The 27,426-nt window shown below is 44.3% G+C and overlaps 3 protein-coding genes across 3 annotated transcripts; 2 read left to right on the forward strand and 1 right to left on the reverse strand.

Annotated features, from left to right (window-relative positions):
- Positions 1–2,177: 2,177 nt before the first annotated feature.
- Positions 2,178–7,576, forward strand: LOC124706564. The gene is made up of 9 exons (XM_047238228.1): positions 2,178–2,631; positions 2,728–3,088; positions 3,529–3,613; positions 4,157–4,213; positions 4,881–4,940; positions 5,030–5,248; positions 5,352–5,922; positions 5,965–6,452; positions 6,790–7,576. Exons 1-9 carry the CDS (start codon positions 2,313–2,315, stop codon positions 6,994–6,996), a joined length of 2,367 nt encoding a protein of 788 aa, XP_047094184.1. The 5' UTR covers positions 2,178–2,312; the 3' UTR covers positions 6,997–7,576.
- Positions 7,577–7,657: 81 nt separating this feature from the next.
- Positions 7,658–9,183, reverse strand: LOC124670827 (beta-1,3-galactosyltransferase 6-like). The gene is made up of 2 exons (XM_047207297.1): positions 8,315–9,183; positions 7,658–8,033 (listed from the first exon to the last, which is right to left on the reverse strand). The coding sequence occupies exons 1-2, from the start codon at positions 9,039–9,041 to the stop codon at positions 7,798–7,800; spliced, it is 963 nt and encodes a 320-aa protein (XP_047063253.1). The 5' UTR covers positions 9,042–9,183; the 3' UTR covers positions 7,658–7,797.
- A 12,998-nt stretch (positions 9,184–22,181) lies between these two features.
- LOC124670834 (stem 28 kDa glycoprotein-like) lies at positions 22,182–24,463 on the forward strand. The gene is made up of 2 exons (XM_047207309.1): positions 22,182–22,591; positions 24,079–24,463. Exons 1-2 carry the CDS (start codon positions 22,188–22,190, stop codon positions 24,461–24,463), a joined length of 789 nt encoding a protein of 262 aa, XP_047063265.1. The 5' UTR covers positions 22,182–22,187.
- The last annotated feature ends 2,963 nt before the right edge of the window (positions 24,464–27,426 follow it).

Genomic DNA, 27,426 nt, shown 5'->3' on the forward strand with positions numbered 1-27,426 from the left:
CGACGGCGGCGGCAGCGGGGGCGGCTTATATGTAGGGAGCGGCTGGTTTCTGGACGGTCACGATCGCCGAGGCGCTCGAGATGGACGGCCTCGATCTGTCTCCGCGCGGTGGGTTGGAGCGAGCTAGGGTTTAGCGTCATGGGCCGTAGATGGGCTGGCTTGTTTCATGGGCCACGTGGACCTCACTAGGCCCATTAGGAAGCTTAGCGGTTCATCGTCTCGTCGGGCCGTGACCCAGCTCGGGTAGTTTCGCCGACGGAAACAGTGTTGTTCCCCGTCGACGTGGTCAGGCTGCTCCGCTTCCGCCGCCGAGCTGCCGAAGCCGCTCTTTCCCTGGAGCTCGCCGCCGGCGCCGAGCTCTCCTTAGAGCAGAGCTCCTGGAGCACCCAGTCCACCGCTCTTCTCGCCTCATGGTGGAGGTCACCTGGTCTACTTTGTAAGCCCTAATTTTACCTCCTCCCTCTGACTGTTTTTATCAATTTCTCCACGATTTTGGACACGATCGGTTAGCCACGAATCTAATGAAGAATCTGACCACAAAACTTGCGAAGTTCTTTCTCCCCCGCTGGAAAGTGTGTGAATTCGCGTGTATGCTACCAGGTTCGAATGTGCTTGGTAACTGGTCGATTTTGTTCGTAGTTCACCGTTCTTTTTTTTTCTTTTTTTTGAAACAACCATATATATTCATTGGATAATCCTTTTACAGAGATTATACATATAGTCACGACACGAGACAAATATACATGTCAAGCAACTTTGCACAAGGAACTCCACAAGAAGTAAAATTACAATTTCACCGTTCTTGAGACTGGATTGCGCTGCTTATAGATTGTATCTGCTCTCCTAAGTATTATTACATTCTAGGAACGCATACCTGCATTTGTGCATTCTAGACACCTTCCTTGTTGGCTAGCTTCAAAGGCTTGGCTTATTGCGGACAAAACTGGGTGAAATGAATGAACAAATTTTCTTTCACCATCTTCTTTGATAATCTTATGGTTGTAATCCCTCCGATCCATAATAAGTGTCCTTTGGACTAAAACCACTACACTTAATATGGATCGGGGGAAGTATTAGTTATTCTCTACTGTAAGGTGTAAGCAAGATGTAATCAGATATAGGAATTTACATTTGACAGCCAGTGTTTTTAACTTAATACTCCCTCATATATTGGGAGATTGTCTTGCACCTATTAACAGCCAGTGTTTTAACTTAATACTCCCTCATATATTCGAAGATTGTCTTGCGTGTTAGTGAAGGCATCAGTTATATGTATCAGCCTGAAGTTTCATTGATGTGTCTCCTGTCTTTATTTCTCGCAGGCACATTTTATGGTTGTTTAATTCATTTCCTTGTCTTCACCTAATGAATGACAGAGTGTAGCAAATCCTACTGTTTGTCTAAGCCACCCTTGTTTCATATATAATGGAAGTCGATGATGATGTGGAGGACGATTTCGACCCTTTACTTCTGCTCAGAACACCATCTGAGACCTCGTCAAGCCTAACCTCAGACGAAGAATGCGAGAAAACTAGCTCTCAAAATCAACCAAGCATTCTTCGCAGTAGTCCTGGTAATAAAAACACAGGTGATTCTGCGTTTCCTCACAAAAGATTCCCAGCTAAAGGTGTGTGTGGAGAAAATGTTCCAGAGAGCCCTTCTACACAGCTGTGTCATGAGAATGGAGAAGTTCTTGTTAATGGATTGGGAAAGGAGTCCTTACAGACAGAAATGTCCCTCTCTCCATCAGTACCGAGTTCTCATCCTCTATTGGTTGAAGCTAGCGAGGAAGGTGCAATCTCCAGGTGGACACGGGCAGGACACTCTCTGGCAAACTACGCATTCGAGGAATTAGATACCTTTCTCCAGCAATCTGACGATGAGGGTAACCTGCAGAATATAGATGAGGAAGAGGAATATCGCAAGTTTCTTGCAGCTGTCTTATCTGGTGGAGGTGATGACACACAGGCCTGCCAGGGAATGAAACCCAGGATGAAGATGTGAATGATGCAGACTTTGAGCTCAGAATTGAGGGGACCCTCGAAAGCAATGGTCATGGAAATGTTGAGAGCTATGAAAACATAAATGGCGGGAATGAAAAAGATGCCCATAGGCCTTGGACTAGGAAGAATAGACCCAAGTTGTCTAGGGCAACTAAATCTAATGTACGTCCGATTCTGCCAAATAGCTCATCTGCGCTCTTGGCTCCTCAAAATGATTCCCCCAACATCAATGCCCCTTCCTCATCGTCATCAGTAAATGGCGCTGCTGTAGTGGAGGGATTTACTGATGAGCAACTTGGCCATTTGCATATGATGATATATGAACATGTTCAGCTCATGATCCAAACCTTCTCTCTATCTGTTCTTGACCCATCTAAACAGCGTGTGGCTGTTGATATTAAAAAAATGATAGTTGAGTTGGTTGGCCACCGTGATCAAGCATTGGCTAGGAAAAAAACTATCCATCGACAATTCTGTTTCGAAAGGCAGCATCTCAAGTCAGCAATTGATGCTTCTTGTGAGAGCTCACAATGCCAATGGAATCCAGTAATTAGGAATCCTGTTATGTCCATCCTTGATGTCTCACCACTTCATTTGGCCCTCAGTTATTTAAGTGATGTTGCAGCCTGTAAGTCTGCAAAAATGGATGTGCTCAATTTTTAATTTACTTTTCTTCATTTTTTTTACAATCGCTTAAGCATCTTTCTTTTTGCTTAATTGACAGCTGTTGTGAAGCACAGAAAAAGCCTTGTGGATGGCACCGCAGACAAGACCCACTCTAGGAAAGAACCTCTTTTTGCTTCACTGGTACTTAGCACCGGCAAAGATGCTAACAATGTTTCTCAGGACAAATCAAATAATGTATCCACAGCATCACCAGCTTTACCTGGGCAGTTACATCCCAAGAAAACATTAGCTGCTACCCTTGTTGAGAGTAGTAAAAAGGAGACGATTGCTCTTGTTCCATTTGACATTGCAAGATTGGCACAGAGATTTTATCCGCTTTTCAATTTTTTCCTATTTCCTCGTAAGCCACCTCCTGCAGCTATGGTCCAGAGAGTGAACTTCACTGATGCAGAGGACGGGTATGATTTACATCTTTGCTGTCGTTTTAAATTCACGCATTAGAGTTTTCTTTCCTGTTAATTTGAATCTATCCCTGAATTTCAATCACAGTCCATTGCCATGCTATCGTAAAAGTAAGATTCAACGGAAGCTGAGTGAAAAAGTTTTTGTTCGCAGTCTGCTGAAGTTGTACTGTTCTCATTCCTGTGGTACTGGCATTGTTTATGCAGTTCGTGTCTGGCATTACTAAGCTGCCCATTCATCTTCATTTTTTTTTTTCTTAAGGTCTCCTTTTGGGTGGTTAATCATATTAAGTTTGCTATGCTTTTGTTCCACTTTCTTAACATGATGTCATATATATTGTTCCTTTTCAACTGCATGATTAAATAACATTTGAATACACATGTGCTATCATTTTTTTTCATGGTTATGGTAATCTTTGTCTCTGTTCTGCCTGCAGATTATTAGCTCTAGGGATTCTGGAACTTAATAGTGACTGGGATGCGATACAAAAGCGTTTTCTTCCTTGCAAATCAACGCGTCAGGTTATATGGTTATGTCGTTTATTTGTTGAAAACTTTACTTCAAGCCTATATTTTCTTTATGTTCTAAAAGTCCACCTTTTTCTACGATTTTAGTAGATGTACCAACTTTGTGTTTTCTCATTTGTTTGGTACCCTCGGTGCTTGCATCTCCTTGCAACCGACTTCATCTGACTATCTGAAAATATGAAGAAAATGGAATTCACTTTAAGAATCTGTATTGCAAACAATTCATTGCATTGACATGCGAATTTTCACATTGCTGGCGCTACTGGTGGCCTATTGTGTTATCTACTCTCAATAACTGATACACCAGATTACGAGCTCTTAGATCCTCAATTTCAACAAAATCTACTGCCTGCAATTTGTTCTGCTTTTGCTTTTGTCTTGACCTCTAATCTCAGCTTAAAAGTTACAACCATAACTAGAGGCCTTCTGATCAAATTTCTATTTTGCCCAGTGCCACAGCCTAAGTTCAGTCTTTTGAGCAAGTTGTCTCTGTTGTATGTTTTATGCGCATTCAATAACATAACTTTTGTATTGTAGATATATGTGAGACAAAAGAACCGCACCGCAACCAATGCTCCTGATAATCCAGTTAAGGTAAGTGTAATCTTTCCGTTTACTGGTGTAAGCCTGTAAGAAAAAAATGCTGAAGGTCTTAACTGATTAGCATAGTAAGGTGTGTCAGTTGATGCCATAATCTTGTTCTGAAACTGATCTATGAATCCTCTGCAGAGATTTAGTTTTTCTATAATGATATTTTGAGCAGTGAAGTTCCTGCAGAAGTACAAGCACTATTGTGAATTGCCAATGTTTGAACCTTTTATTTATTTAAACTTCACACCTTTTAGTAAGTACAGGCAGAAGTACAAACAGTATTTGTTTTGTATGCCAACAGTAAAGGAAGGCTAATAAAGTTTCCATGGGAAACTTTTAAAGCCTATTTCCATAATATGGACCATACCACATTTGATTGTTTTCATAATCAGAAACAAACTTGGGAAATGATTTCTTACCAGCTCTGTTTTTAAAAGGGCAGAGAATGATATCAAAATTTACAGTGCCTTTTATGACTGGAAGCTTGAAAGAGCACTCCTGCGTGTCGTAAAAGAGTAGGTCAGCATGCCTTGTACCAAAAACCAAATACTGCTTTGGTACTGCGATGCACAAATCTTCGTGTTGTACTGTTTGTGATGTTGATCTCCTTGACTATCATTTTTCCAAAAATCGACATACTACTGAGCATATTTTGTTTGAAACAATGCAGGAAGTGCGCCGAATGAAGAATTCTCCATTGAGTACTGAGGAAATACAGCGTGTCGAAGAGGTGTTCGTACTTGTATCTGCTGCCTATCTTTTGTTACCTCTTGGATTGCTATTTATTTACCTTTTCCCTCTTCTGTACGGCCTATGCAGGGGCTCAAGATATTCAAAAATGATTGGACATCTGTTTGGAAGTTTAATCTGCCATATAGAGATCCTGCACAGCTCCAACGTCAGTGGAGAGTTGCTACTGGAGTCCAGCGATCTTACAGTAAAAGTGACTCGTTAAAAGAAAAGAGGAGAGCATATGAAGCGAAGAGGAGAAAAAGAAAAGCTTCAATGCCTGATTCACGAGTAGATCGTGAGCAGGAGGTTAGTGTGTTTCTGAATTTGCAAGATACCCATAAGATATCTGAATGTATATGTCCATGTACAGTTGTGTAATTGGGCACACTCTACAATGTTTTTTTGACAGGCTGATAATGATGCTTCTGAGGGTGTTGAAAGTGATGACGATCTGTATGCAAATGAAGCACTTTTAGCAGACACAGAGAATAGGAGCGTCAACATGATGCAGACGGGCACACGCCCCGATGACGAATGTGGTGCAGCACATGGCTGCTTTGACCAGCATAGCAGAAATAGTTTGAGATGTGGTTTGAGTGCCTCATATATACCTTTTAGCTCTTGTGCTTCTGATGGCCCTTCAACTAAGAGGGTATTTGATGGCACTTTGGACGAACTCCAAGCTTCACAAATTGGTAAAGAGAAAGGTAGTCATGTGGTCAAGTTGGCCCCAGATTTGCCTGCGGTAAACCTTCCTCCTTCTGTCCGTATAATACCTCAGAAGGAATTTGATCAGAATGCAGCACACTTTAATGGCACCTCAGATAATGCAGAAAAGGATCTGTTTCCTGTGTCGCCTCCAACCTTTACAGAATGTGTTTATACACAGCTAAACCTTTTCCCCGATCATAGTACTAGTGATAGATTAGAACAACATGGGACTTTAAATGGAAGTGTGATAGAAGATGGTTATGAGCAAGATTTTCTGATGCATCCTTTGCTTTTTCAGTATCCTCTACAAGATTTTCTGATGCATCCTTTGAATGAAAATCTTAGTCATTCAAGAAACTATGACCTTTTCCCTTTTGAGAACGTTCCAGTTGAGAAAAGTAATAAGCAGAAAGCTCCTGCAAATGCTAATACTGTCGACTTCCATCCTCTACTGCAAAGAACAGAAGCTGAGATGCATGGGGAAGTACCAGAAGAGGTCTGCCATCAGTTTGCTAATCAATCTGACTGTCACGTGAAATCCATTAGTAAATTAAGCACTCCGCTACACGGGTCTATCAAGGGCAGAGCTAGTATTTCAAATCTAGACCCTGGAAATGCTTGTTCTCATCGTGGCATTGAAGAGCCCAGTGAAGAAGCAATGCAAGGCGTTGTAATGGAACAAGAAGAATTAAGTGATTCCGAGGAAGATAGCCAGCATGTGGTTTTTGAATGTGAGGAAATTGATGATTCTGAAGAGGAGCAAGTTAAGGATGCAGAACCCTGTTTGACTGGAAATAAGGTAATGCTTGGTGTTTCATCTTGTAGCGTTAACATATATAACGTTCATGAATCTGTTGTAGCACTGTACTGTGATTTTTCACTCTTGTGGTATGCTATGATTAAATGTCAAATATGTTTATTGCACTGCGCTGCTTTTTCAGCATGGTTTGTCTTGTACGATTGGTATTGTATTTCTTGGAGTGATACTCACATGCTGTGCTAATAAAATGATCAATTGATCGCTGTTTCGTGATGAAAATTAAAGTATCTTTCCTGCATGATCTGAATGTGTTTGTACCTTCTCTTGCTTTTTCCTCTTCAAGTTCGCTGATACCTATAGATATTTCATTGTGCAGGGAACTTCAGCATCAGTTGTTTGTTTGGACTTCCAAGAAAGTAATGATCAAGGGTTAGAACAGGTGGCTAAACAGGGTGCAAGTTTAACACAAAAATCACATGGGTCTTCTATTGCAAGGTCAGGCAGAGCAAAGTTGAAGCCGGAGAAGGCAATGCGCATGGGAACTAGAAGAAGCGAACGGTTAGCGTCGAACAAGCGAACCTAGCCAGGTCAAAACCACAAGAACTAGAGGGCAGCAGCAAGAGGCACGTGTTGAACTCAAGTCCAGTTATTCAACAATATCTAGAAAGACCCCTGCCCCGAGTTAAAGGTGTTTCCTTCCATTTCTTTGTAACCGGGTATCACCTTGATTCATGCGGCAGATGATAATGGCCGGATGGCTAACTGTAATTTGTAGTTACCTGCACTGCTGAGCTGATTGCTTCCAATTGATGCAGCGCGTGCTAGAGACAGACCACATGTCAACCATACATCAGCACAAATCCCTCGTCAGATGATCGCTTGAACAGGGAAAGAAGAACCAGAGGCTTAGACTTGTCCATGTCGAGCTGAGTAGAAAAACTGAAATGTTGAGGATGGACTACTGTATTTTGGGATGTGTCGCTAACAAGATCAACTAGCTGTCTGGTGCATTCCTTTCCCTGTAGGAATGACCTAAGCAGCCTGGTTTGGCATGCCTCAGGATGGTGAGAGGTCCGTTTTAGATTGAAATGTGCACATGTAATTTGTAACATGAGCTAATGTTGGTGTATCATGGAAATCGATCAATGATGGCGGCTTTTCATGATATGTTTATTCTTCTAGCTGGCTTTTATCAAACGCTGCTTACGTGGAAGTTACTCAAATACCTATTGGCAAGTGCAGAATTTTCCAGTGAATATTGCGGTGATTGAACCGTGTACAATGAAATTCATGTGAAACCACAAACAGGCTGCCCGTTAGGATGGCAGTTTAAATTTACAACCCTGCAAATTTACAAGACTTTCACATAAGAATAAGAATCTCCCTAAAAGGCTGTAGGTTCTTGAAGCATAGTGGAGGGATCCAACTGGGTGGCGTTGAAGTGCTCCAATGTGTGTGCCCACCTGATGTCCTCCTTCAGCTGATGCACACCAATGGTGTCCACCAAGAAATCCTTGGCCTGGGCACTCTTGTAGTCATACATCCTGGGGAAGATGTTCACCCTGTTCTTTGCCTTGTTGCCCATGTTTAGCCAGTTCCCCGTGGTCACATCTTCTACACCTGGTGGAAACACAGAACAAAAATAACCGTTATTATGAGTTCAAAAGAAAAAAGAAAACCATTACTTTTGACGAAACATATTGTTGCCAGTATGCTCCTTCAAGATTTTTTTTATAGATGCACAAACTCACAAGAAACGATCTTGGAATAGCATTTCCTTTTTTTTTTATCAATCTAAGCCCGAGACTTTTGAGGTTTTTCTAGGAAAAGGGGTACAAACAAGTGTGTTTTGCTACGTTTCGAAGAATCAAGCCTGAAAATTAGCATGGAGAGTTGCGTACCTTTGGCCTCGCTTCTGACCATGTCGGAGGTGGCGATCCACTGGACGAGGTCCCAGGACAGCACGTAGCCCATGCCGAGCATGAACGGCGGCGACTTCCTGTTCATGAACGGCAGGCCCACGCCGTAGTACATGTCCTCCCTCGGCGCCCGCCGCAGCGTCTCCACCAGCGCGTCCAGTCGCAGGTACGTGTCGTCGTCCACCTTCATCACGTAGTCGTATGGCCGAACGTCCACGTCCCCGTCTCCGCCGCCGCCGAGCATCATCGCCGGCAGGCCGGCGAAGTAGTCGTACGTCTTACCCCCCTCCGCGCTCTCGGTGCAGTTGAACAGCAGCACGTCGCCGTAGGCCTGGCTCTCGAGCGCCACGAACGCGCGCTGCTCGGGCGTCATCGGCCGAGCGCAGAGCGCGAACCGGACGTCCACCCGCGCGGCGCCGCGGAGCGCCGGCGTCTGCTGCAGCGCGTACGCCATGCGGATGAGGTGTCGCCGGGAGTGCTTCTTGGCCATCGTGTGCACGCCGACGAGGATGCTGAGCTCCGGCGGCCGGCGATCCTCCTCCTCGTCGGCGGCTGCCAGTGGTGCGACCGCGCCGGTGAAGCAGCCGATGGCGTCCGCCGGGTTGCGCAGGTAGGCGGGGAAGGTGACGCAGAGGACGGTGAGGAGGAGGACGAGGGCCATGAGGAAATAGGTCGGCCGCCCGAGGTAGGACGAGGCCGACGACGACATGGCTGATGGCTCTTGTTGTTGTTGCCGATCGATCGACCTCCTGCGCTAGCTGTGCGCAATGGTGCAGCCCATATGTGCATATCTATATACTAGTATGGTCGGGAGTTCAGGTGTGGAAGAAATGGAGGTGGTGGCTGTTCTGTCATTTGACACTAAAGGAATATAGATTTGATTTTTTGAAACTACGTGCGGAGGTTCTGATACGCCCTATACGTCACGGTATCATATGCCTGCGGTATTGATGAGTATATCTACTCCCTCTGCCCTAAAAAGAAGATGTTTCAACTTTATCTAAAATTGCATGTATACATCTTTTTTAAGATAGAGAGAGTAATATTTTTCGCACACTACAGAGCAAATGCACCAAGTGCAATTCTGCCAATATTGCTCGACTCATGGACTGCATTTGCTACGGAAATTCTACCTATAGATGCAACTTTGCCTCTAGTTTTTTCTCCATTGCTAAGTGCGTCCACTCCAACCCAAGGTTTTTTCCTCGTTCACGTTGATGTTCCGGTTACCGAAAATTTTGGTTATGCAGGTCAAAATATACCATTTAGGATGCTTCAAACGAATTAAAAATAATTTTATCAAATTTACCTAAATTTGAGGAAATCATAAACATACCGGTAAATACCGGCCGATATTTTCTTACGAGGGTGGGTACTGAAAATACCGGCCGAGTAATAAAACCCTAACCCGACATAGCATAAAAATGACTGCTATCTTTGTCCTCTCATGTTCGGTCGCTGCTCACCGCTCAGCTCGGCGTTCGGAATCCGCTGTTGCGCACGCTCCGTTGTCTTCCCCTGTTTCCCCACTTCATCTGTAAAACTCGTGCTCAGAAGAAGATATCGTGAACATGTGCGTACGTGCCAGGTTTTGGACCGAGTCGCGTTGACAATCGTTGCCTGGCGTCTGGTTCTTCCATAATGACATCTATGCACATGCTCTCCAGCTCAACCAAATCATTCAGGGCTCGTTCGGTTAGCCCCTTCCCCGCCGGGATTGGCGTCCGATTCCCTCCCATCCCCGTGGTTTGTCACCGACCGGGTTCTGTTCCCGGCCTACTTCATTAACGTGTTCGGTTAACCCCGGTCGGGGTCAAACGCCCGTCCAAACCCACCCAAAACCTGTGAAACCAACCGGGGTCAGATCCACGCCATCCACCTCGTGTATTCTTTCCCCGATCGAACCGAAGCGGTACTTCTCCTTCCTCCCCCGACCCATCTCCCTCTCGCGAAAAAGTCGACGCGGCGGCGAGCGGAGCATACCGGCGCTGGCGAGCGGAGCATACCGGCGCCGGCGAGGACGAAGGGACAGCGCACCCGGAGGAGATGGCAGCTGCGAGCTTACCCCTACGATTCTCCCTTCCACCTCCAACCGGAGCCGCCACATCCAACCACAGCGGATCGGAGCGGCGTGAGATTCGTGGAGACCAGGATTGGCGGCGACCGCAACCAGCCCGTCGCCGGCGTGTTTCTCTCCCGCCGATGGACTTTCAAGGCCTCGATCCTCCTCTTCTTATTCTCCCCAATCATTCTCTTAATTTCTGGGAGATTGAGGGATTAACCGAACAGCAGTTTACAGAGGGGTTGGGAGGAAATATTGGGACTAGTCACAACAGGGATTGTGGTGACGGGGTTGGGATCACCCAATTCCTCGGTGGATTAATTACACTAGAGTATTAAATCTATTGCAACCGAACAAGGCCTCAAGAACCCCAAACTGGTTCATGTCAAACGAGGCTCACGCGAACGTACTTAATTTTTTGTTTGAGAATATTTTGGAGTTTGTTGACCTCGTGAGAGCCCTATGAAAACCACATGCAGCTGGAATTTTATATAGTACTCCCTCCATACTGGCTTACAATGTAATTACGTATTTCGAGAAAACTTTGACTACTAGTTTGGTCAAAAAAATATAAAATATATCATAAAAAATATACTATTAAATTTTTTTTTAAAATATGAATCCAATGGTATAGTTTTTGTGACACATATCTTATATTTTCTTGACAAAATTTGTAGTTAAACTTTTTTCTCGAAATGCATTATTGCCATGTAAACCGGTATGGAGGTAGTAGTGAGGATACTGGCTAAGAGTGAATGTTGACGCCGACACTCGTTAGTAAAGGCAACGATGCGTTATATGACAGTATATTATGATGGATCTAGCATTAATAAATCTGTATTTTGGATGTTTCTTGTTTAAATATTTATGATTATTTTTTTCCAAGGGAGATATTGTTGACAAAAAATATATATGTTATTTTTGAGAAGAAAAAAAGTTGAATTGTTTACCGCCGTCTAATTTAAAACGACGTGAGATTATATTATCTGTATATTTATGAAACATGGAAAAGGAGTTACCACACTCATTGATTAAGATGAAGAGTATTGGTGACTTATATAGCAAAAAAAAAAATCAGGTGAAAACCGTTACAAAAGACATCAAACGACAAGCTCGAAAGTCGAAACGAGCTACCTACAAATCCCAGCCACATTAGTTGTGCAAACTCCCAACAACTGGTCTCAGCATAACATTGTGTCACAATGAAAGAATGCCGCAACCAAGATGACAATCCGGAGAGGCTAAACACCGGTCATCAAGCCAAGCATTCCTTATGGCATTTGATTTTGCTCTTGTTTGACTTTATCTTAAAGTATATTCGTATAAAGAGTGATTTAGGGAGCATATACACAGGAACGGAGCCTATGGGAACTCATCACCGGCCACAACCGAGTGTTGACCTGGATATCCATTCCTTGATTTACTTGCACGAAATGTGTGTTGCTGTTGCTAATATGTTTTTGATTTTCTTTCTCTAGTAGTACTATATATTTTCATTCTATAGCTGGTCGTGTTTTTCCTCTAAGTCTGATTGTACTTGGATCGATGAGCCCCCTAGTTTTCTTCTCCAAAGTCCAACCTCTCCTACATGATGTAACTATACTGTGATTTGCGGCAGCAGATTTCAGACGCACTCTTTTCCTTCCAGGGTACCTAAGGGGCTGGAAGGTTTTTAATGAGGCGGCTTGCTGTTTGCTTAATAGAGTGGTTTTAAATTTCAAAAAAAAATTGTGTTACAGACGTTGGATTCGTTTATAGGAGTACTCCACATTGAGAACCAACATGTAGTCGGATGGTTAGGAGAGCAGTGACACCTTCACACCGCCATAATTCAAATCGTATGTTTGGGTTGATACTTTGGTGTTTTATAAAGTTGGAATGTTTTCCAATGGGAGGCGATGTTTCCATCGACAGCAGGCGCATGTGACGACTTCATCAATCTCAATTCATGCCAGATCAGTTTCTTGAATTCAGTCTCTCGAATGCAGAGATGGAACTGTTCATTAAGACACCAATGATTTTTGCAAATTTCTTACTAAATCTACATTAATTACTATTTATTTGTGAAGCTGGCACCATTGAACATAGAGCTGACACCATTAGATCAAATTTCTAGCTTCGTCCCTGCTCGAATGTGTTAATTGAGTAGGATGCGCGTACGCACATTCGTATAGAAAAGTGTATGTATGTATGTATGTATGTATGTATGTATGTATGTATGTATGTATGTATGTATGTATGTATGTATGTATGTATGTATGTATGTATGTATGCATGTATGTATGTATGTATGCATGTATGCATGTATGCATGTATGCATGTATGCATGTATGCATGTATGCATGTATGCATGTATGCATGTATGTATGTATGCATGTATGTATGTATGTATGTATGTATGTATGTATGTATGTATGTATGTATGTATGTATGTATGTATGTATGTATGTATGTATGTATGTATGTATGTATGTATGAGCATCTATCTTTGTATTGTGTTTGGAAAAAAAAAATACTCCAGATTAATTTGCACAACCGACACATGCGTTGGCTCGAAATTCCATTCGTCCGTCCTAGCTCGATTGGACGGACATGTCGCTGCTGTTTGCCAGTGGCTTCCTTTGATTTGATTCCTCTTTCTTTTTTTTTTTTTTTTTTTGGCTAGCGTGTGGCACACATGTTGGCTTGTTAATTAGAAGTCGTCTTATGGATCTCCACGTACTTCATACACGAGGCTACCAGCGTGTGGAACAATGACGACTCGATCGGCTGATAAAATTGGTAATTAACATGAAGACAGCGGGCACGCCGTCGCTGTTCCTTGGTCACTTGGCACTTCTTCTAGTTTGCCGAATCATCCGAATTTGTTTTTCCAAGAAGTCGTACGTGGACGTGGGTAATACAAATCCACTTTCAAAAAAAAAAAAAAAGAAGTCGTACGTGGACGTTGACATAGCTTAATTAGCTGCTTCTCTTTTTTAGGGCTCAACGGCTCGACTCGTGTTCTGATTAATCTCTGGTTCAACTCAAGCGATGGAGATCGAGGCGCGGATCCCGCACCATGTGCATTTGTTGTCCCAGCCGCTCGTGTGCTCCACTGCTCTGGTACCGGCTCTCGTCCCTCCCCCGCGGCCATGGGCGGGCACAGGATATTTGCAATGGGTAATTTAAAAAAAAATATCAATAGAACACGACAGTTCTGATGTCGAGGTGGAACCGTCTTCTTTGTATTTGAAGCTCTCTTCCATAATGTTTTTGAATCTCCACTGTTCTTCAGCTCTGTTTCAGTGTGTTCTCACCTCAAATTCGGTACAACTGCAACCTGCTCCCTCTGTTCGTGTTTAGACGATGCCGGCCATGCATACATGCTCTACTAGCTCGTCTCGACTCCGCGTCGATTAAACAAGAACGGAGGTAGTACATCATTATCGGATCAATTTGAGTCATCAATAACTCAATAATCTAACTGCCAGAGCAATTGCTGACTTGCTTGTTCTGAAATTGGAAAAGAAATTGCCTCGCTTGGCAACTGAAACAATCACTGGCCGCCTTACGTACTTGTTTGTCACTGTTGAGTCACCCAGCAAGCCTAGAGCTGGACTGAAGCTCACGGGACTAGTACTGGAGCCACGCTACCAGTGTTGTTGGCTAAAAAGTTCAGTGAAGATGCTATAGGCCAAGGAGGCAGCTATATTTGTTGGGCTGAATAATACTGCATGATTTTCTTTTTGCCAAAAATAAGGCCATACAAGCAGAGGAGGAGATCGAATCACTGGCGCGGCTGCGGACGTTCCAGGAGGTGTTGTGATATCCTACTTCACTAGGTTGAGAGAACAATGTCTAGCCTTCCATCCATCATTCACATGAACAAATGACTAAAAATTCTAATTTAGTCTCCATATGAGAATATAAGGAGTAGAAAAGAGAAAGGCATGGAGAGGAACATAGAAGCAACAAGAAGCTTCCTGTCAAACAAGAAAACATTCTCTAAATACCCTGAAGTTCAGATGTACCACCTTGTCTCACTCGAGCTATGGTTGCGTCATCTTTAGTAAGATTGTTTCAATCTACAGCTGATAGAGCAAATATTATTGTTTTTGTTCAAGATAATGAAATCTTGATTTATGACTCTCTAGTTCTACCTAGAGAAGAACATAATGTATTCCGCATCTGATAATAATACGCACAATACTGGATGGCTTTGACTTGCAATTTTATCCTCACTAGTAAATTTCCCGTGCTACGCTACGAGAGAAAACCAAGTGAATAGCGAAAATCCACTTTTGAACTTGGGAGCATATGCTCCTGCTACCCATGATAATCATTTAAAAATATCAAAAACAAAAAATTGAACACAAATTCAGCGTGTAAATGTTGATATTATATGTGTGCACACCAAATTTCGCAAAAAATGACATGTTTTGTGTCTTGTATAAAAAAGATAAAGAATTGCCTCGTAAAAAGCTTTTTTAAAGCACTAAATTGTCTTTTTTGCACACATCATAGAAAATGTCGGTTTTCCACAAAACAACTTTATGAGCATGTATAATGTCGAGATGTACGCATCAATTTTTTATCTAGATTTTTTTGACATTTTAAAGTATGTATAAAGTTATTTTAAAAACCGGGATCATATGCTCCCGGGTGCCAAAATGCCCCATCCAATGAATAGGGCTTACCTAAGTTATGGCGGAGTTTGTCCACTCTAATATTATTTATCTATTAGTAATAGTAAAAAAGAATAGACTAATAACTTGCTAATACCGATCAAAGATCAACCGGTGGAGCTTTTAACATCACATTCTATATTTCATTCTTCAATATTTATTAATAGATAGAGCTTAGTGACTGTATACCAAAGTGTCATGGTGACTTTATCTATGCCATTGCTCTTGGATCAAGATCCAGTCACAGAAGCTCCATTAAGTTACACTATTTTTTATGAACAATTTGAATTTTGAGTTAAAAATTTAGATCTATCGTATCCATTGGATATCGATCCAAGAGCACTTATATAGACAAAGTCGCCGTAAGACTTTAGTACACAAAGTCTAGGAAGCTCCATCCATTATTAATAATATATACCTCTTCACCGGGTATAAAAGTACACCTTGTTTACATGTCGCCAAATATATATCATTGCATATGCATTAGAAATGTTTCCAATGTATTGTTTGGCATAATATATATTTATGGATCAACCTGATATTCCAAGTTGATTCGGAATACAAAGCGGACTTGTATACATATTCCTTCCATCCATGAATAAGTGTATGTTTTCCTTTTCTCAAAATTAGACATTTTCAAATTTGACCAATTTTTTATACAGAAATAACAACATATGTGATATTAAATTACTATATTATATTATTATTCCATGTTAAGATAAATCAAGCGATATTAATTTAGTATCATCAATGCTCCATTTTTTCCTAGAAAGTTAGTCAATGTTAATAAAAATTGACTTGAAACATTTCTAAACGTACAATTATTTTAGGACGGAGGAAATAGACATGAGTAATTATTATTAATAGCCTCGAATTGTCAATTAGTTAGTTATCAAGCTTCTGTAAAAAAAATATAGAAATGTATCATGATTCACAAAAGAGAGTAGTTCTAATTTAGACATTGACATACCTAGTAATTTTAGTTTAGGTGTGCGTCTGTATTCATGAACAATCGAAACGCCAATAAAAGTTCGGCAACCATCAAACTCACATAAATTCCTCTTTATTTGGTCGGTCACTGCCTAACATATTGTTTAGTATTATCTATGTCCATATAAGAATATTAAAAGTTTGTCTAAATTTAAATTTATGTAGACACTACTTAGCGTATAGAACTATAGATGCATCTGAATTTGGGCAAATCTTCGACATCAATTTATGGACAAAGAAGTATTTGCAGCAAACATTGTTAACTCAAGAGAAATAACAAATCATGTCTCCGCGTAAAAGAAACTTCATCTTCCCCAGAAGCCACCAGCATCATCTCTTGGTCTTCTCATCCAGCATTTCAGCGGAGAGATCCACAAATCTAACCAAACCAATACTTTGGATTTGCTGTCCTTCGTTGTAAGAGGAGCAGCCGAGTTGCTGGAAGCCTGGAGCTCGTATGGCACTCAAGCTATACAAAGTTTCTCTCCATTTATTTCTCTTCGATCCACATATGCCAGCCCCATGTACACTACCACCGCCACCGACGCTACTTCGGCCTTGGACCGAGCTGCCGCCTGCCACTTTGGCCTTCGCTGCCAGCGAGATCCTCCCTCAAATGAGCTCCTGTGCCCTTGAACGACCACTGTCATGCGCGTCGCTCGATATAAAATTCGTAAACTTGTTAATTGGTGCCCCACCTCCAAGTGTTGTGGTGGTATGCACTCGAACGTACATAAAACTTGGAAACTCATCGCCCATATCCAACTTGTGGATTCACTGATTTCGTTTACTGGAAGTCGCTATTGCTAAATAAGCTATAACATTTGGTTTTGGTTTTAGTTTTGGCCTACGTGCGTGTCACAAATTGGATTTTTGTGTGCGTCACGCAACAGCTATTTGGCCACGCCGTCACTATATTGCCTTTTGGACGTTGCTAGAATTTCTTCTCGTGTCTTATCATCGATTTTTTTCTCAAGCCACGGATGTTAACGGGTCGTCGATCAAGGGGCTAAGCCTAATTAGTTTTCAAATGGAAAATTGACTTCTAAAGTGGTAACAGTTTGTTATACTTTCATGTTAACCAAGGTCCAAGGGTAAGTTGGCATGTGTTTATCAGGACACTATATACCACGATCTGTCAGATTAGACTCCTGCGTAGTCTTGCTCAAGCTCCTGTGTGGTCTTGCAGGATTACGAGTAAGCTGTTCGTTGTTCCTTCGTGCTTCGCTAGCATTTCTTCAGTTCTATCTTTTCTTTTTTAGCTTAATTTTTTTAGTGTGGATATATAAATGGCTACCTAGCTCCATGTAACCCCTTAGTTAAAAACAATAATAATAAAATCATACTTTAAAGTTTCAGAGAAAATCTAATAGCTTTCTCATGTAGTCAATGATATATCTATCTTACATGCATTTTATCTTAACCTAGAATTTCTTGTATTCGAGGACACAAAAAAAAATGATAAAATCTAATAAAGTATAGAGTTTGAAAAAAATGCGATGTTCCACTATTAGGAAAAGGCCTACCACCGACGGACGTAAATAGCCTACACCACGAAGATGCCGCCATGGTATTCACCGAGATCACAGTTAGCCGAAAGCATGATTGATATATTTGTACTAAAGGACACTCTTGTTCTTGTTTCGCCTGGTGTCCCAACCCACACCCACTAGACTAAGGGCATCTCCAGCGGCGCGACGCAAACGGTCGCTCAGCGTCCGTTTTCGTCCGCCGTGACCGGAAATGCGTCTGGTGCCTGTTCCAGCGGGACGACGCAAAGTGGCCGGGCCGTCCGCGGAGACGCAAACCTGGTCCAAATATGCGCCAGGTTTGCGTCTCCGCGGACGCTCGGCGGTCGCGCCGAGTGTCCGCCGAAAAAGAAGTAGGACCCGCGCGTCACTGGCTGGAGGCCGATATTACTCCCGTCACTGGCCATTCCCCCGCGCGAAATTGCAAACTAGATCGGCGCGAGCAGTCCAGAAGCGATGGACGTCCTCGCCGCCGCAGCTACCACCATGGATGCGGAGCAAACCCTAGCAGCCGCCGCTGCCCCACACTCCCCCGTAGCCACGACCATAGCCAGAATGGAGGCTGCAGCTCCGGCGTAAGCAAAGCGGGCAGCCACCGGCGGCGGCCGGGAGGCAAAGCCGAAGACGGCAAAGAAGATGCTCTCCGCGGAGGAGAAAATCGTGGAGGCCGCGAAGCGTCGCGGGCGGCGGAAGAACCAGAAGATCAAGACTGCCGCGGCCGCCAACCACCAGGCCTGGCAGATGCAGATCAAAGCGGGCGTCGCGCAAGTAGCCCTCCATCCAACCTTAGCGGAGGGCTACATACTCGTCAAGAGAGAGGGGATCGCCGGCGTCGCTCCTCCGGCCTCTTCAGTCAGCTCGGTAAGTTCCCAGCTGCGTCCTGGAACTCCCGCTCCCTTGCAGGGCCACGCGGCGTCGCGGTTCGCCTCCGGCCTGCCGCCGGTGAAGTTGACCGGGGCTCCGGTTCCCGACCTCAACCGGACGCCTAGAAGCGGTGACTCCTGCCCGGGCGCGACACAGAAGACGCGCCAGGTGCCGGAGGAGAGCATGTCGCAGCCCCGCAACATGTTCGACGAAATAGCGCCGCCTGCCCCGACGATGGACGACCCGGTACGTGAGCTCTGTCAATGTGTGCGAGTGTCGTGTATCATGCGTCTGATGTCCGATCGTTCGTAGGACTATTGGAAGGACCGCCATGATTCAGACATCCAGGAAATTATCTATGGCGACGGCTTCGTTCGCGATGATCGGGCCGGGACAGGCGCGCATGATGACTGGCCACCAACGCAAGATGCGGAGGACATCGAGACCGCACGCCTGTTCGCCACCCAGCAGACGCAGCCAACACCCGTGTCCGTCGACGACTTCGACGACGCGCCAACACAGCCTATCCCCATGGATATTGGGACGAAGAAGAAGGGCAAGAGCTTGAGGACACAAGGCTTCGTCGACGACGAGGATAAGTGTTTGTGTGAAGCGTGGCTGGCAACGACCCATGATTGTATCAATGGCGCCCTGCAAAAGGGCAAGGTCTATTGGGCCAAGGTCTTGCAGCAGTACAACGAGACCAGAATGCACCCGCCCTACCATATCACAGGCCCTCGGACGGAAGAGTCCCTCCGGAAAAGATGGAACTACATCAAACAAGAGACAAGCAAGTTCTGCTCGGCGGTCGAACATGCTATTAACAACCTCGTAAGCGGCACTAGCGTCATGACAGTGGTAAACACGATACAACCATCATAATTCTACACAATTTGCGTCATTGCGTCAATTTGCGTCATTGTACATCATTGGCGGTTATGATTGCAGGTATCCCGCGCCTTGGAGAAGTTCAGGGCGACGCATAAGAAGGGCTTCCATATGGTCCATTGTTGGGAGATGCTCAAAGACAACAACAAGTGGATGATAAGCTTTGCGTCCTACCAAGAAGCTGTGAAGAATGGGACAGCGGTCACCCTCGACGGCGAAGACGACAATCAAGGCCGTCCAGTCCTTCCACCTCGTCCACGAGGCCACAAGGCTACCAAGGCCGATCTCGTCCGGGAGGCGCAGGCCATTGCTTTCACGCAGAGCATGTGAGAAGATAATGTCCGACAACCGTGCCGCCATGGCTGCTAGGGACGAGAAGAGGCGTCTGGAAAAAGAGGCCGCAGCTGCCATCTACCAGAACCTCGCCAAGGAAGTCCTCGATGTCCAAAGGCTGGACATCGAGGCCAAAAAGGCAGACGCCGAGGCCAAATTGCGTGCAGAAGACACAAGGATCATGCTTGCCGACTTGAGCGGCGTCGACGACGACACCAGGGCATGGTTCATGAAAAGGCGCGCCGCAATCCGCGCGCGAGACGCCTGATCGCCGGCGCCATGCGCCGACCTTGGCCTCCTTTTGGACTTTTTTTTTATTGTTGTTCAGTCCTTGTTGTGCCCCTTTTGCTCCACTTTGCGCCGTACGAGCTGCAAAGTGTGATGAATTTGTTTTAGCCCTCAATTTGCGGCTGTAATTTCGTGCAAAGTCGACGCTAGTTTATCTTTTTTGAATTCTGGCCTGCGCCGAAAATGCGTCGCCCCGCTGGAGCCAACCCCAGACGCAAACGGACGCACGACCATTTCAGTGTCCGCTAGGCGACGCAAACGGACGTCCGCGGACAATTTGGATGTCCGAAATGCGTCACGCCGCTGGAGATGACCTAACATTGTGCCAACCGCATAGCAGGCTTGGCAGCCGTGCTGCATAGCTTGATGGCTCTCTACGTGTTGTCAACAAACTGGCACTTGGTTATATGGTTCAAAGAGAGTACTGTACATGAATCAATGATCTGCATTGTAGGCGTGCATCTCAGTGGAATCACATAGTTGGGCTATGGGGCTGCCATCCAACATAGTATTGCCGACCATATGATAAAGCCTAGAGTGTAGAGTAGGCCTGGCCCGGTCGGTGTAGGTACTTCCTCCTTGGGCAATATGTCAAAACTTCTAAGCTCAAAAGTGGCCCAGACCAAAAAAAAAAAAAAAAAAGCACGGCCGATTTGCAAACGCAGCCAGGCACCGATACGCGTAGCAACACGGGAGTCTTCTCTTCTCCAACCCCCGCCCGTGTGAGAGAGAAAACAAGGGTGCTTTGTTGCACGGCTTGACCGCCCCGCCGTAGCTACTACGTAAAAAGCACCCGACCGCCGACCGCGTTATCTCAACCGCGTGGAACCACGCCGCTGCAGCTGCCGCCGTCTATCGTCCACCGGCACCCCGCGCTCGCTACCTACACGAGCTCGTCATCTCCAACTGGCCGGCCTCTTGGCCGATCTTCTCTGTTCTTAATCAGGTAACTTGTTTCCCATATTTCTGGTTTAGGGTTTCTAATCTAATCGTAACATTATAAGTCATTCCCTCTCCTTAGAATTATAGTGAATTAATGAGATTAGATCAGCGCACCAATAGGTCTATTGGGGTGTCGGCTATATTTTAGGCTCACATGTCTTCTCCCATAATTTGCTGGCAAACTGTGGAGTCTAATAAAATCGTCGGCAACTCCTGCGCATAAGGGCTTGGTGGGTAGCCACATTTGATATCGCTTGCGGGTCCCACCTAGCAGCCTCACACACCGGAAACCCTATATATTCTCCAATTTAACCCATCCCCCCTCCACTCCAGTTCGTGCCTAGAGCATGTCCTTCCCTTGCCGCTGCCACTGTCGACATGCCTCCGAAGAAGAAGACGACGATGATGGATAAGTCGCGCAAGGCGGTGTTGAAGGTCAAGCCGATGGACATAAACAGGGGAAGATTGGCTAGCCAAGCGCAGTGACGGCCAACCACAAAATTGCATCGCAAGGCCAGCGAGACGGGGACAAAAAGCTAGCGGCAGCGGCGGTGGTTTACCTAAGCCTCGGAAGCACGAACACAGTCAAGGAAGAACCACTGACTGCTATTCTTGGAGCGCCTCCCTATCGGTGCCGACATCGGTTGCCCTTGTAACACCGCCGGTGAAGGAGGAGCCAAACGTGATGGAGGTGTCGACACCATTCATTTGATCTATGTTGGCGATGAGAAGTCTATGTTTTCTGGTAGCGTAACTTTGATGGCAATATAGTGGCTTGTGCTGGCCAAAATTTGATGTGGGAGACTTTGAATTTTATTCATAAATTCTAGGCTTTGAATTTCCTTTACTATTTTGATTGTGAGTTTGAACATATATTTTTAGGTCCAATGACTATAGGGGCTGGTCTATTGCGTGGGCAGCTCCTCTCCAAATGGTGGAAGCGAGTGCCGGCATCTATTTTAGGAGCGCCGGTGAATATGCTTTTCCAATTAGCTTAAACCAGCGTACATCCAACTGATTGATGTTCACAAGCTGACACTGCCGTAGAGAGAAAAAATATGAATATATCAATGTAGATTGATCTGCCTGGTACACGCGCAGCTCGATCGAAACACATTTTTGCAGCTCGCGTGTTCCACGCCCTGAATGGCTGAATGCGACCCCGCCGATGCCCCCACCTTTGCTAATTTGTCTTTGTCAAGCTCACACATGACACACCCTGTAGCCATCCTATTTAAAAGGCTAACCGCACACACTACTCTGGACATTGCAGCTCAAGAGCAGCTCCTACAATGGCCATGGCTAGGATGCTCCTCCTCCTCGTCGCCATGGCTCTACTGGGCTCCTGCAGCGCTTCGGAGCTAACGGGGGCGCCGGTCATCCACCCGTTGCGGCAGCTGCTTGGCTCCGGCAGGGAGCTGGCGAGCCGCGGCGGCGTGCCGTGCGACAGCTGGATGCTCGGCGTCGAGGCCCACAACGTGCGGGACTGGAAGACGGTCCCGGCCAACTGCGAGGGCTACGTCGGGCACTACATGCTGGGCAGCCACTACCGCCGGGACTCCAAGGTCGTCGTCGACGAGGCCCTCGCCTACGCCGAGACCCTCAAGCTCGCCGGCAAAGGCAAGGAGGTGTGGGTGTTCGACATCGACGAGACCACCCTCTCCAACCTCCCCTACTACGCCAAGCACGGCTTCGGGTACGCACTTTACTTGCTTTATTTTTGCTATTTTTGTAGCTGCATTTGAGCAGGGACTTGCACTTATCTTATCATTTAGATAAAGAATAAAATCTGACTACACCTTGTAGAAAATTACTCGGAAAATATGCTTAACACGACAGCAACATAAGCGTCTGTAGCACCGGATCTCTCATAGATAAAAATTAGGGGGGAAATATATTAAACTTGAAGTGAAAAAATAGTATGGTTTGGACATGATAGTCATCAGAAAACACACGGACGGGCAGTAGTACCTGTCAATGACGAACAAGACAATTATGCAGATAGTGACAACTGCGTCGAAAAAAGGTTGTATCGACAAAAACAATAAAGCTGAGCTGTTGCATAGGACTGTACATGCTGGGTTGAGGAGTGGGATATGATGGAACTAAAAAAGTTGCAAGTCTGACACCGTTTGGTCCATATCAAACAGTGCCGCGTGATCCAGACGGCGAGTTCATGTCGGTATATGTATTTGGTAGTATTAATTTATATACCTTCTGGTCACCTTATCATTGGTCTCTGGTTCGTCGACAACAGCATGCTCATGCACGTGCTTACGTACAGAGCAAGCAACTAAAAACATACATATCGATTCTTCCACAGTTTGCATCCTTAAAATCATTCTTCCAACCAAAAATATCACGCGGAAAGTGTCTTTGACACATAGGCACCAATGCTCTCCTCACTTTTTAGATTTTTGAAAATTTTAAAATCTTATGTTTCTAAGTCTCAAAAAATTATAACGTTAAATATATAGAAAGATATATACGAGTGTGGTGTATGCAAAAAAAGCATACGTTAAAAAATACTTTGTATTTTGAACAATATAAAAAAGACAAATTTCTCACAGTAAATGGTAGTAAAATAGTATTACAATAGTGTATCCCTTTGTTAGAAATTTATTGTTGTTGTATTTCCCAAAATTTAAAGTATTTTTTACCGGGACTTTTTTGTATACACTTCTAATGAACATATCTATCTACATATTTAACGCCATAATTTTTGAAAACATAAAAGTGTGAGGTTTTGAAATTTTCAAAAAACTGAAAGTGGAGGGAGCACTAGTACCCGTGTGCACCAAATCCCTGCCATCAAAGAGTTCTTTTATTGTGCATATATAATGCTTATTTATTTTCCTACATTGCATCGTATTCTCCAGTAGGGTGCTTAGTCACAATAATTTTAGATACAAATAAAAAGTTTTAACACATGAATGATTGATCTGCTTCATTTTCAAGGGTTTGCTAGTTACTTTTTTTAAACCTCGTGCCAAAACTTTCTATAAATGAATTTAACTTAACGTGATATGCACGTACCGGTGTACTAGTAACTGTAAAGTTACTCTGTTACAAACAAAGATCATGGTCATGTTTTAGTAAGAACTGTATATGCAGACATGTATGTAATGTTATTGTTAAAGTGTGGCGTTAATCCATTGTTTCGTGTAATGTATACGCACGCAGGACTAAGCCGTTCAACGCGACGAGCTTCAACGCGTACGTCCTGGAGGGGAGCGCGCTTGCCCTGCCGGAGACGAAGCGGCTGTACAAGAAGCTGCTGTCGATGGGCGTGAAGCCGGTGCTGCTCACGGGCCGGACCGAGGACCAGAGGGCCATCACCATCGCCAACCTCCTCCACCAGGGCTTCTCCGGGTGGATGAACCTACTGCTCAAGCAGCCCGGGTTCAAGGGCTCCGCCGTCGCGTACAAGTCCGGCGAGAGGCAGAAGCTGCAGGACGCCGGGTATGTCATCGTCGGCAACATCGGCGACCAGTGGAGCGACATCCTCGGCGCGCCTGAGGGCACCCGCACCTTCAAGCTGCCTGACCCCATGTACTACATCGGCTAGATCAGCTCTTTGATTGCTCGTGATGATTGATGAACAAGCTACTAGCTCCATGCTCCTATATGCATGCTTCATTAATAAAAGTAGATCGCATCAACTTTTGCTTGGTTAATTTCCTGAGCTGGGGAGTTAATTAATAGACTCATGAAATAGTCCGTCCTCATTTGGATCTTGTACAGACCTGCGCAAGTGTTAAACTGGCCTTGTGAGTTGTGACTGCAAGATAATGCAATTCAAATGATTCGGCTTGACTCTAGACCTCGTGCTCTAAAAAAATACCAATGCCTAATAAGATGATATTTTAAGAAATGAGTTATGCTACTAAGCATAATCAGGACATGTTTTATTGGTTTAAGTTGTTGTTTCCCCTTCTTTGTGTATTTTTACCCTTGAGTTATATATATAGACTCAATTTTAGGGTATTTTATAATTCATTCAAAGTGATTTGAAATGTCTGTAAGAATTTGATTATTTTCATGATTTCAAGGTTTGAAATCATGTTTGGCGCAAATATCATAGTTTTTGGAAAAACTTTTATCTATTTTGAATCATTGTCAAAATGACCATTCGGCTCATAAGTCTGGCCATAGTGCGAGTATCTTAGGTAGTATTATGCAACTTAGGCCCACAAAAATCTGATGTGGCATCTAATTAAGGGAGAGAGATAGGATTAGAGTAACATAGGCAGATACTGTATCATAACGTATGTTAAGAGAAAAATTAATGCCAAATAGATCTTGTACATTGATTTACATTGAGATTCTACAAAATAATAAATTTATAAGATTATGATACTACTCTATAATACAACCCACTATAGAGATAGTATCATAGACAAATATCATATGCATGATACTACTATATGATACTATGCACTATGATCAGCCTAAGTCTTTTAAACTCCTTTGACTCACAAATCATCAAGACTTCATAAAATTTAATAACAATCATATTTGAACTCCTTGGGTCATTGGGGTCCAAAATGATTTTGCTTTGTTTTCTGAGTTACGCTTATTTTTTGATTTACTTTTTGTATTTTCTTAAGCAAAATAGTGGGCTACCATGGGTGCTAGCTACGCACCCACATCTAGCCATTGAATCACCCTATAGAGCATTTTCCACCGCACATCCACTTAACGTCCGTTAGCTTCTTTTTCTCTCTTTCCATCCGACCCAAACCCACCACCCGCCGGGCCCACCGCGCGTACGCTGCTTCTCTCTCGTTCTCATCTCACCCGACCCCCACCACAAACACCACCAGGGCACCCCCACCACGCACGCAGATGCCCCCTCTCTCTCACCTCACCCGATCCCCACCATATACGCAGCTCCGTCAGCTCTCCCGGCCGCACTTCCACCATGCTTCCCGCCGGCTCCAGCTCGTCCGCCGCTTCTTCCATGCATCCGTCCGCGGCGTGGCCTCCGATTCATCCCCGTGTTCCTGTAAACTTCAGCCCGACCCAACGATTTCGTTCTCTTTTTTCTCGATCTGGATCTGCATTTTTTTTCCGATTTGGATTTGTATCCTTTTTTCCAGAGCCTCCTCTCCACTTTTGTTACCACGGCCGGCTAGCTGAGATCTGTGTCGATCTCCAGAGAAACGAGCCAGGGAGCTCGCCGCCTGTTTTTTTCGTCTGGATCCCCGCCGTTGGACCCGTGCATCTCCTCCCATCGCCGAACGCCGTGGTCAACGCCTACAGAATCCTGACGCCCTGGTCGACGCTCACTCGATCCAGATGCGGATGCGGAGGCTAGGAGGCTAGGAGGTTAGGATTCTGGAGATCGTGGTCTATTAGATCCCATTTTTTACACTATTTTGTAGCCGGTTGTTATTCAATTTTGGCAACACTCAGAATTTGTATCTGTTGGATCTATCTTTCAGATTCAGTCGAGATCGCTTCCTATTTTCTTTCCCTGATTTCTGGCAAAGATTCTGGTCTTTTGGTTCGGTTTTTCTATGTTTGCGTTTTTCTTCCACGCGCTGATGTGCCGTCATATTTGGCCTGACCACCCTTTCAAGGCTGTTCGGGCTAAGCAAGCAGTTTCCGACTTCTTCCATGTTATTTATTTTGAAAGAATTATATGCGTGACTTACATCACTGTAACCTCTGATGTACCCATGGTCATGTACGGATATTTTGCTTAATGAACTAAGGTAAGAGATTTTGCATGGCGTGTCTCCAAACTATTTCTCCTTTTTTTCAAATTTTAATGAAATATTCGTTTTGCAATTCCAAACCATAGGGAAGTCATTTTTGATTACGAGTCACTGCTTCTAAAGTTCATTTTTGACTATGGTAATGCCACTGTAAATACATGAGTTTTTTTTTGTAAATGCCACTGTAAGTGCTACTGTAACTACAAATGAAAAGACATGAGTTTTTTTTTCTTTCATAAATACCACTGTATGTATGTACCACTATGAATCTATTGAGAAAATACATGAGTTTTTTTTTGTAAATTCTGCTATTAAATCTACTGTAAATACATGAGTTTTCCCGTAAATACCACTATAAGTACATGCGTTTTGCCCAAATCTCATGTAAATCCACTATAAAACATGAGTTTTCCATAAAATACTGTAAGTTTATCTCTTGTTTCAAACGCCAATCTAATGTCAAATGAAAGTGTATTTTTTACAAACCGAAATAAATGCAAACTTCACTGTACGACATGTTCGCTCCGCACATGCATGGAAACAGCATAGGAAACGACAATTGACTCAGCATCCGAAACTACCGTTGAACCAACGACTACAACGATTAACGGAGCTCAGCTAACGGACATTTTCTTGCACAGATCACGACGCATGATCCAACGACTACAATAGGGTGCGTAGCTAGCCACCATGGTAGCAAATCCGCGTCGATTTTCTTAATTTGACTATATATCGTCCTCGCCCTACTAGTTAGTCTAGAGACTGAACTGATTCGACCGGCTCGGTCGGTCGATCCTACCCAGGCCTC

Source organism: Lolium rigidum, chromosome 1 (genome assembly GCF_022539505.1).
Source record: "Lolium rigidum isolate FL_2022 chromosome 1, APGP_CSIRO_Lrig_0.1, whole genome shotgun sequence".
Classification (NCBI taxonomy): Eukaryota; Viridiplantae; Streptophyta; class Magnoliopsida; order Poales; family Poaceae; genus Lolium; species Lolium rigidum.